The 11,099-nt window shown below is 46.3% G+C and overlaps 1 protein-coding gene across 1 annotated transcript in view; it reads right to left on the reverse strand.

Annotated features, from left to right (window-relative positions):
* Nucleotides 1-11,099, reverse strand: part of LOC102295998 (thrombospondin-type laminin G domain and EAR repeat-containing protein) — a 21,325-nt gene that overhangs the window by 1,838 nt on the left and 8,388 nt on the right. The window contains exons 8-16 of the mRNA XM_042225388.1: nucleotides 10,059-10,190; nucleotides 9,480-9,597; nucleotides 9,287-9,401; nucleotides 8,269-8,452; nucleotides 6,232-6,290; nucleotides 5,944-6,120; nucleotides 1,538-1,716; nucleotides 664-765; nucleotides 1-592 (exon numbers count right to left, since the gene is read on the reverse strand). The exon at nucleotides 1-592 is cut by the window's left edge and continues 1,838 nt beyond it. Of these exons, the coding sequence (XP_042081322.1) occupies nucleotides 439-592; nucleotides 664-765; nucleotides 1,538-1,716; nucleotides 5,944-6,120; nucleotides 6,232-6,290; nucleotides 8,269-8,452; nucleotides 9,287-9,401; nucleotides 9,480-9,597; nucleotides 10,059-10,190 (1,220 nt within the window). The 3' untranslated portion in view covers nucleotides 1-438. The remainder of the gene's footprint in view (nucleotides 593-663; nucleotides 766-1,537; nucleotides 1,717-5,943; nucleotides 6,121-6,231; nucleotides 6,291-8,268; nucleotides 8,453-9,286; nucleotides 9,402-9,479; nucleotides 9,598-10,058; nucleotides 10,191-11,099) is intronic.

Consider the following 11,099-nt stretch of genomic DNA (forward strand, 5'->3'; position numbering starts at 1 on the left):
CGTGTATCCGGGTGAATGATGCTCTTTTGTTTAGAGTGCTTATTGAGCACTTGGTGGAAAATCTGAAGAAGGCTGAGACCTGTCTGTTTTTAAGTTTCATTGTCTCAGTGATATGTTCACGTCCATGATTCAGGGAAACGGGAGGTTCTCTGAGTGTAATCAGCTGACTTAAAACTGGACAACTTTCATTTTTGAGTCATCTGATGATTCATTTCTGAGGTTTATGGCTCATACAGGGTCAGAGAGGCACTGTCCTCGTCAGCAGAGCTTAATGTGACTCGATGTCCAAACAGCATTTTGGATCTTTAATCTTTGGGGTTTTCATCGCTGGATTTAAATGATGTTCTCCTCGGGACGAACTCAGGATTCAGCTCACAGGAAGTTGAGTCCACTGAATGATCACATGAGCTCAGAGGAGTCTCTCCAGGATGGTTTCACTCAGTAGTTCCTCAGTTTGAACACCTTGCTGAGCCTGGACTTGGCGCTGGAGTAGATGAGGAAGGAGCCTTCGTCCGTGCTGAAGTCCTCCCAGTCTCTGCAGCCGAACGTGGGCAGGCTGTGGACAGGAACGAAGCCCTCGTAACCCTGCCACCTAAAATCACACACAGAGGTCACCTGAGCTCAGGAAACACGTCACACCTGAGCAGATGAGCACTTACGCACCTGTAGACAACGCTGTTCAAAGAGTACGAGCCGCCGTCGTGAGAGTTCGCCACCACCAGGAACTTTTCATCTCCGATGGTGAAAAACTCCCAGTCCAGCGCACTGAACACACGAAGGAGGAGAACAAGACGACACACTGTGAAGAGCAGCTGTTTCTGGGATTTTTACAATGAACCTCTTCTTTAAAATATATTTACGTTTTCAGGTCTTAAATTAACTGAAGAAAGTCCCGAAAAACAAAGAAAAAAAAGATAACATGTTTCTACAGCTAAGCTTAGAAATCCCCAAAAATGTCCAAAAAATGACTGTTACAGTTCAAAAATAATAAAAAAAATAAAGTGGAAAAGAAAGGTGAGCAATATCCTCACAAAATATTATGAAGTATAATAAATATAAATTAACACACATGTGCACATGAATTAATATAAATATAATAATATGTATTAAAAAATTATGTTCATAATATTTACGAATATTTATGGAATAATAAATAAATATAAAATAAAATATCCAAAAATTAAAAACTAACAAAATCATCAAAAAGTGATAATAAAAAAGAACGAATAATGCAAATATAAATAATTTAATAAAGATCTAAAATACTATGAACAAAATGTTGAAAAGTTATTAAAATGTGTCTTTTAATAAAATGTAAAAGATCTCAAACGAATGAATAAAATTCCAAATGAAACCTTAAACAAACATCAGGCTTCTCGGTGCTGATGGCTTCCTTTTAATGATCAGCAACGTTTCCACAGTGACTTTGAAATAAATGTTATTCAGCCTTTAATCTTTGTGCTGCTCCTTTAATCTGCAGGTAAAAGCAGGAAGTGTATCTGAAGACATGTTAAATGAGCCCAGGTGTGACGCTCACCTGTGTGTGAGGATGTCCTGGAAGCGGATGAAGGTCTGTGTGAGCGCGTTCAGTTCGTACACGGTGGAGTTGATGCTGTAGACACTCGTGCCACGATCAGGGATCTTCTGACTGTTGGCGACGGCGAGGAAAAACCTGCCGTCGATCTGAAACGGCTCCCAGTCTGTCGCTCCGACTGTCTGTGGAAAGAAGGGGACACTCAGAGAACCAGGGTACGAAGGGTAACCCTCTCATAATCCTACACTTGGTGGGAGGGGCTTTGACTGCAGGAGTCCCTTCAACGCTGCTTTTAGTGGAGAAAGAAGAACTTCTCCTTGGCATGGTGGATGCTGATTGGCTAAACTTGGAGAAAACAACCACAACACGCTCTGTTTTCAAAACTCACAGAAGCCAGAGGAGATGGAAAACAACACGCAAGAACCAGAGTGACGCTAAAGCTGAGTGCAAGCAGACCCAGCTGCCTGATCGTCAGGAGGTAACCGGAGCATCATGGCCTCCGTGTCTACCTGGATCCCTGTGTGATCGGACTGGGCTGGTTTTCACTCCCTCTGCTTAAACGGTAAAGGAAACTGGGTCTGTGTCCTCGGCAGGAGACGGATGTGTGACAGCCTCAGATTTATAACGTTAACTGGTGACAGTGTGAACACACAGCTCACGTCATTAGGATGAGAAATGAGTCCATCAGAGGAACAGCTGAGAGTCAGAGGCTGAGGCGGTTTGGACACGTGCAGAGGAGGAAGAGTGGATATACGGGACGAGGATGATGAAGCTGCTGGGCAGGAGGAGAAGAGGAAAATCTGCACTGCAAAGAAGCTTAGCGCACACTGCTGTTAGGGTTAGATGAAGATTCCAGCTCATGTGCAGTAAGTGTGACCAGGATCAGTCACAGGGAAAAGCATCAGTTGAAAGTAGGTGTTTTCATCCCTGCTGCCTCCACTCGGGTGGGTGAACAAGTGTGTTTGCATGAATGTCAGACGTATGTGGGAAAGAAGAACTCGTCTGACTGCGAGGATGAGCCTTCTATCATTTAAAACACCAATGAGCACTGTGTAATCTATTACTTTGAATAGAGTAACGACTCCATCACTGCTTGTGAGCGTTGGGCTCACTGTACACACTGATCCATCCATTTTCTTCCACTTATCCACGGCAGCAGCCCAAGCAGAGAAGCCCAGACCTCCCTCTCCCCAGCCACCTCCTCCAGCTTGTGCCAGGGAACACCACGGTGTTCCCAGGCCAGCCGAGAGATATAATCTCTCCAGCGTGTCCTGGGTCTGCCCCGGGGCCTCACCCAGGAGGCGTCCTTGTCAGATGTTCAAACCACCTCGACTGACTGCTTTCGATGTGAAGGAGCAGCGGCTTAACTCTGAGCCCCTCCCTCTCTAAGGGCGAGGCCAGCCACCCTTCAGAGGAAGCCCATCTCAGGCCGGGCCCGGGGAGCGTCTGGTGGACTTTGGGATTCACTGACACATCACAATGAACTAAGGAGGCAGCTTTTAAATGAAGTCATAATTCAGTGCTTTATGCGTTACTGTGAGACTATGAAACGCTCTGCTTCGTGCTGCCTGTGTGCAGCGGCTCGTGCAGCCTGCAGGGGGAGCTGGCGAGGTCTGGCTGGGTCTGATTGGAGCTATTTGCGGCTCCATTAGTCGTGTTGATGTCTGAGCAGTTTAATGCGTGCTGTGCCGGCTGTCAGCAGCTGAATTACAGGTTCAGGTGGTTTCATGATGCTTTAACATGTTTTTGTGGTTTTCAGAAGCAATAAAAGTCTTCTTCAGCGCAGCTGGAAACCCCCTCGCACACACACATTAATTACACTGCTCTGGTTTCCTGTTTCATCTTTGACATCAACAGACTGAAAAACATATTTTCATCAGCGTAAGATGATTTTTATGACCTGCTTTCATGTGCACATCTGTCACCACATTAATGTTTTAAACAAGCAGCTGCGTCTGTGCAGGCATCGCTGTTTGCCAGGCTGCAGGTACACAGCGCGCATCATCATCACCACCTTCACCCTGAAACCCCACACACTGACTTTAATAAGACCGTTATCTTTGGTTGTTGTCACTGCAGGAGCGAATGATGCGACGGGTTCTGGGGAGGAGGAGCTAAAACAACTCAGAGCGGGGTCGAGAGTAATGGCAGCAGGTAGGTGTGAGAGTAAGTCAGCTCCAGGTGAACCTGAGATCACGCTAACAACACTGAAGCTCCAAGACCCTGCAGATATTAGGGGCGGGGCCTGTTTGACCGACCGGTGGATGGCGACACAGGCGGCTGTAGCTGCTAGCTTCACCTGAACTGGACCTCTGCACCGTGTTGACATCATGTGACCAGTAACATGGCTGTACTAACAGACCGTCCAGGAAGGCGGAGCGGCAGTTTGGTGAGAGAAATTTGAGCATTTTGATTGGATGTTAGCTGATTACTCACACTCTTCCAAATATGGTAAATTTTTCCAAAAAATAGCTAAATGAGGCTAAAACGGAGGCTTCAGAGAGCGTGATGTCACAATGGATACATCCACCATAATCCAGAGTACGCGAGGTGAGGACGATCCAAACACCCTGCAACGCGCTCCTGTGATCCGGGATCAACGACGACCAAAAAAACACTGAAGCTCAGAAATTAAGGGGCAAAAACACAGAAATATCAAGTGTGGCTGGAAAACAGCGTTTACCTGCAGAGGCACACCTGCACCAATCAGAGCCCGGCTGAGAGCAAGGTGTTTCCCTGAAGCTGTGAGTCAGCGTGGTATTTTTACCAGCCTGTGATTTGCGGTCGGGCAGCGTCACGCCGCTGCTGTTATCATGTGACTCACTGACAACATCCTCATTGTCATGTCTGCTCTGACATCTGCCAGGACTCACCTGGACTGGTAAGCAGCACCGCCCCAGCTAAAAACATCCTGAGGGGGGCGCTGTCCCGAGTTCATCCTCTGAAGAGGACGCACAAGATGAAACAATCCTGTGAGAATAAATGTGAGCGGACATGTTTCACTGTCCGCGAGTTCAGTGTCACAATAAAATAATCCTTTAAAGTTTGGCTCATATCGCTGAGTTTCAATATGTAGGATGATTAAACGATCCCAGATAATAAAAAAAGTTTAATTCATCAATGAAAAAGATCATTATGTGACAGAACTTAATAGATATGAGAAAAAATATCTTTCTTCTGAAATGTTTGTCATAAATCATTCATGTGCGAAGAAGCTACGTCTGTCACGTGTCCAGGTCTGCCAGACAGGAGACGCAGCATCTCAGGACTTCCTGCTTCATTAAAAATAGAAATAAAAATAAAGTCTCATTTTTAAATGTTCTTGTCTGTAATTCTATCAAATAAAACAATCTACAGTTATACTGATAATCTCCATAATCAATCAGATCTATGTTTCTCATGTTCATCACCTTGACCTGCTGACAGGTCCTGCAGATTTAACAACTCAATCTTAGTAATCGGTGCATTTACTCGAATCCTGGGAGTTAAGAATAAAGAGATCGGTGGGGCTGTTCTCACAGCTGTTACAATAATGTTCAACATCCATGTTAGCAGGAAGTTAGCGAGATAGTAAAGATGACACACCACGGTGGTTAGCTGCAGAGCTGTGGTTAGGCTAATGCAAACAGATTAATTAATCTGCTGCTGGTTTGGATTACTCTGTGAAAACGCCCTGATCCTCAGCTGACACACCTGAGCTTAAAGACGTGCTGCACGTGACCAGAGCTGATGAACAGCAGGACGAGCGAACGCGTCGGTTTTATTAATGATGCAAACAGCCGGAGGTCAACAAGCAGGCAGATTACTGAGTACAGATGACTTCATGTTCAGGAAACATCTTTGGAGGAGGGTTTAACCAACCACGAGCCTCACAGCTGAGTCCAGCCTGCTTTGTGAACATGCTTTCACTGTCAGTCATCTACAGTCACCCGCTGGTCGCTGCATCAGTGCTAGAAAACTAACTGTATATAAAAGAAGGATGTGACATCACCGCTGGTTAGTGAGGTCATGCTGCGAAGCCACAAACTGAACGTTATTGCTGTCACCGTGTTTAAAACCAGAGGTCCCTGGTGTGCAGTAGATCTGACTCTGAAACTGACCGATGCTGCATTCTCATTGGCTAATAACTCACCAATGACCAAACCCTATGTTGCTGTCCTCTGTGACTGTAACTGGACGATAGTTTCCAAAATGAGCTTCATGTTTCATTTACAGCTGAAACATGAGGGAAACATTCACTGAGCTCGAGTCAGCTGAGCAGGACACTCCCAGACAACCAGAGGAGTCGCCCCCTGCTGGCCATTCAATGTTAGTGCACTTCCTCTTTGGTGTAACATTTCAGACCAGGAAGGTAAAAGGTTTACGAAAGCCGACGGTGGGGAGACCCTGAAAGACAGACAAACACTGACCTGGATGCTCTGGAAGGTCTGGAAAGAACCATCCAGCCAGACGTAGATGGTGGAGCTGATGATGGTGGTTCGACCGTCAAAGGTGTTGGCCACCACCAAAAAGTGGTACGGCCCCACAGTAAAGAACTCCCAGTCGTAGGCTCCGGACGTCAGCAGAGTCTGGTTCACCTCAAATAGCTGCAGAGACAGGAGGGACGGGTTAGGACCGAAAACACGAGGACAGAGACGATCAGAAGCATCTATAAAGGACAGGACAGGAGATCTCATGTTGTGACTGAACAGCAGCACCTTTGTGTCGGGGTTCCACCTGTAGATCACACTGTGGATGTTGTGGTTGGAGTCTCTTTCTGAGGACACACAGGGACACATTGACATGATTTCGACACTTCAGTTCTCGTCCATGTGATCACAGAGTAAAGCCAGAGAAGTGCATCCAGCTTAGAAGAACGAGTCGTCTAACAACGAGAAACACAAAACCCATCACATGAAATCTCCACGGAGATTAGCCTCAATAAAAGGGAATCACCGTCAGCTGCATCTCACACCTTCATGTAATCTGATTACATCTCTACAAAACCCTGGAACTGAGTCTCTATTTGTTTTTTGTACCTGACCAACACCAGATTATCTTCAGGATCAACCTTGGAGTGACTAAGATGATGGACTCTGATCTGCAGGACCGTCCAGCTACCAAATGCTCAGAAAAACACAGGTCTGCGAATCACTGTGGCTGTGATAGAACAGACTGATGGTTTGGACTGTGCTTGGTGCAAAGACACAACCTCATTCAGTTTCTGTTTCAGGTATTTTACCCACAGACTAACAGGTAGAGATGACGACGGACAAATAACATGTTTGACCAAACTGTTTGGTTTACGGTTGAGACGAGTTTCTAACCTTCACCCTCGATATGGAGCTCTCAGAGCTCTGTCACTGTTTGTTTTCCACGTGTTAAAAGCTGAGTCGTGCACAGACATTGCCATATTAAAGTTTGTCGTTGATGCTATCTGAAGGGTGTGTGTCAGTACTCATGGAGGTACCTGCAGGCCTAAACCTGCCCACTTTAAAGTTCTCTGCATGCAGACCGGAGGTTTCCTGGATGCACGTTTGTGAGAGGGATTAGCATCCATGAAGTGAAAATAATCCACGTGTTTAGTGATCCTGGTTTGTCCAGTTACAGTTTGAGTTCTGTGAAAATGAAGGAAAGAAATTCCTAAATGGTTAAAACAGTCATGGCGGTGATGATCAGACCTGTGACTCGAATAAAGTCTCATTCAAAATCATTTCATCTGAGTTGACTTTTTTCTACAACACAAATGTATTTGAGTAAGTTTGGATAGTTTGGTTGGAGACACGACTGCAGACGACCTGTTTTTAAATAAAGACATTAAAATATTCTTGTAAATGCAGAAGTTTGAACCATTAATGAATCTTTAAAATATCCCGTCTGAGTTTTCACAGCCTGCTAGCAGCTAATTATTTACCCGGCACAAAAGTCCCTTCATAATCTGCCAGTTTTTGCTCGTTTCATGTATTTAGCAGATAAAGAGGACAGAAAATCAAAGTTGGCCCATTTATATCGAACGTGTTGGTGCTGAGGTGATTTCGGCCGGTGCGCTGTGACTTCACCATCATTCAGAATAAACACAAGCTCAAACAGAGAGACGGCGCACAGAGGTGTGTGATCTAACCACAGTACACCTGCACAGCCTCAGCCTCAGGAGTGTTTTATCTTTACAGGAAGTGCACACATGAATGTGTTTGAAGTGTTTACACTGACGAGGAGATACGAGCTCTTCAAAGCTCCTGTTTGGTCAGGTGGAAACCTCGTATCTCCATCATCAAAAAGCCTCGTTTTAACCTTTAAACCCATCAGAAACGACCGGCTGCTCTGGAGCTCCTCATCCCGCTGCAGAGACTCGTTAAACTCAGATACTTCCTTCACTGCGGAAAATACCCTGAACATGAAGGACAATCAAATTGAACGAATAAATACTGCCGATCAGGAACGTTTGATCCTGAAAGTTCATCTTTGATCTGGAAATAAAAAGAAAAGTTTTATTAAAGGTTCTGTTTGCAGCATTTTTATGCATGAAATGCTTCGTTGGCCTCACAGACTGCAGGAGAGGGACATCTCGGGGCACAAAGAGCCGACGCCACTCTCCATTTATTATTTTTAAATTTTGATTACCTCGTGGCCTGATGATGTTCTCCTGTGGAGACAACAATGAGCTCTTATCCTGGTTTTGTGTGATGCCCCAGCAGCTGCAGTGATCCATTCATTTAAAATGAAAAAGACTGCATTACAGTCCACTTCCTGTTTACCTCGTCTGTGATTGGCCACGACCAGGAAGCTGTGATTGTGAATGCGAAAGGCCTCCCAGTCCTGGGCAGTGTGAGTCTCCAGAGTCTGATAACGGACGAAACGCCGCCGCCGCCGATGCCACTGATAGATGACAGACCGCTCAGACCCCGCCTCTCTGAAGTTTGCCGCCACCACGAGAAAAATCTGAAGGACAGAAACACGGAGATGGATTTGGTTTAACATCACAGCGCCGAGCGGCCCTGCTCAGCTTTCACTGAACGACGACTCACAGAAGTCTGTGTGCGCTGCAGTGACCTCTGACCTCTGCAGAGACTGTTCCTTTACACACTTCTCTGAGTTAACAGGACTGAATACCTGCAGCACAATACCTGCACACAGCTGTGTGTGTGTGTCACACACTGTGCAAACAAGGCCAACACAATGTGCACACAAGGGTTCAAAGAGAATCAGCCTCAGATCTGTTTGTCCTCCTGTCCTCCGCCCTCTGAGCTCCATCCACTCCACGACTCTCAGCTGCACCACCATCACACCGGATTTATTAATCATGTTTTAAATGTTCTGCCTGTTTCGCTTGATTAGATCTGATCCCTCTGGCCTGATGGCACTTTGTGTTTTCTGTCTGTGACAGAAACAAGCTGCTTCGTCCACCGACGTCCACGCCAAGGACCGCACACGAGTGTGATGTCAGACAGTATTGATTTTATCCAACAATAAATCGCATGATGGCACAAAGACATTTAGTTTCTATGGTAACAGCCAACAGAAGGACAGTTAGCGATTAGCTATAACTTCTCTCTGTTGTCAGCATGTTTACGTCGTCAGCTGACGCTCATCTATACAAAACACACGACACACAGAACATACAACGATCCGTGACTGTCGCAGTGACAGTGGGAGCTCGTGTCGTGCATCAGTCACAGCAGCACGGTGCTGGCTGCTCGTAGGCCGTGGGCGGAGCTAAGCCCACGGCTTTGTGCTGAGCTCCTTGTACTCCTCGTCCATGTTGGAGGCCCTCACCTTGTTGTCGATGGTGAAGTGTTTCCAGGATCGAGCCTCCTGAGTGCTGATGTTCTGGTAGAGCTGGAAGGAGGCGTTGGTCCACCTGTAGATACCTGAGCCGGACCGAGAGTCCCTGCCAAGGGAGACACGAGTGTTAGACTGAGAGGACAGAGTCTTGTCCACAGCTGTGTTTCTGCTGCCGTGTTATTACTTGTTGGCTGCAGCCATGAACAGGCCCTCAGACGGGATGGAGAAGACCTCGACGTCCAGGGTCTCTGAGCGGGTGTACAGGTCCTGGTAGTCCTCCACGTAATCCAGACGCTGCTTACCTGCACAAACAGGTGATACAGCTTACATGGACAGACACATCGCAGGCACATGGCATCATCGTCAAACCAGCCCCATCCCAGCGCTACGTTCACATGAACCCTCCTACAGTCTGCTCCACCCGCAACAGCAACTCAGGAAAAGTTTACTCTTCTCTTTACAGCAGACAAGTTAATATTATACCAGATCCTCTAAAATCATAACAATGTGTTCCTTTCTGGTTTGGTTCCAGAGGAGCTTTTTTAAAAACCTGAACTGTTTAAAATCATCATTTCTAATTTCTTACATACAGATTTGGCATCATGTCTATTTAAAACAACGTTTGTGATGTAAAGATTTATGCAATAAAATGAGCACCTCCTAACACAGAGTAAAATCACCCTCCTAATATAATGTGTTTTAGTCACATGACCCTGACATGTCTGAGGTGTGAGAGGTACTTCCTGTGTACGTCCAGACTCACTTTGCAGCAGTGTCCTCCAGCTCAGCCCGTCACAGATGAACAGACCCTTCCCCTGAGCATTGAACCACAGCTGGCCCTGCTCCGGCCTCGAGCAGGGAGGACGATCTCCCACAGTCACTCTGGCTTCGGCCTCTGAAACAGGACAGAGCGAGGGTTACACCTGAGGAGCGTCATGGGAACCGAGGACATGTGAGCCCCTGATAATAAGCTCCTCTGTTTAACACTTCATAACAGCACACGATCGTTTTATTGGCTTAAACCAAAGCAAACTTAAAAAATCTCTGAAGTACCAAAGGATGGCAGATTCACAGTTTCCTACTTATTCCTGTTGTTCAGGACCTCACTGTCGTCTACCTGACTGAAACCATCAGGCTCCCTCTGAGCCGCAGTCACAGTAAAAACTTACAAACATTTTTTCAATGAAACAAACATGTAGCAGAGAGCGCACATCAAATATAACCCAAAGAGCTCCAACAGCACAAACACGTCCAGAGGCCACGCCCCTAATAATGCAAACTTTAAACAGGTGAGTTATAAAAACATCCTCCCTGTACAGCTGTTATGAAGGAGAAACGATCCACAGAGACCAGTCTGTTTATTTCTGGTGAAGCTTTAACATGGGAGTCTATGGGGACTGACTCACTGCTGCCTCTGCTGGACGTTAGAGGAACTGCAGGGCTAGAGCCCTACAGTGAAACATGGTGGGGGGTAAACAGGACCCCTGATCATTCGCTAGCATGTTTCTCTGCAGCAAAGCTGGATGTGGAGGGCTCGGCTGGAAACACGTGCCTGTGTTCCTGTTAGCAGCTGCTTCAGTCTGTGCTTGGCAGATGAACACGCATAATGAAGTGAAGGTTTCCATTTAACATGTCTGTGAAGGTTCTCAGTCATCCAGGTCATCGTAGTCAAAGGAGCTTGCAAAGAAAAGCGTCTGGACTTCTTTAGGTTGCTTGAAGACGTTTCACCTCTCATCCGAGAAGCTTCTTCAGTTCTAAGGTCAAATGGTGGAGAGTCCCAGATATAAACCTAGTGGGAGTTTCC

Source organism: Haplochromis burtoni, unplaced genomic scaffold, assembly GCF_018398535.1.
Source record: "Haplochromis burtoni strain Fernald_Lab_line unplaced genomic scaffold, NCSU_Asbu1 Contig_170, whole genome shotgun sequence".
In the NCBI taxonomy this organism is placed as follows: domain Eukaryota; kingdom Metazoa; phylum Chordata; class Actinopteri; order Cichliformes; family Cichlidae; genus Haplochromis; species Haplochromis burtoni.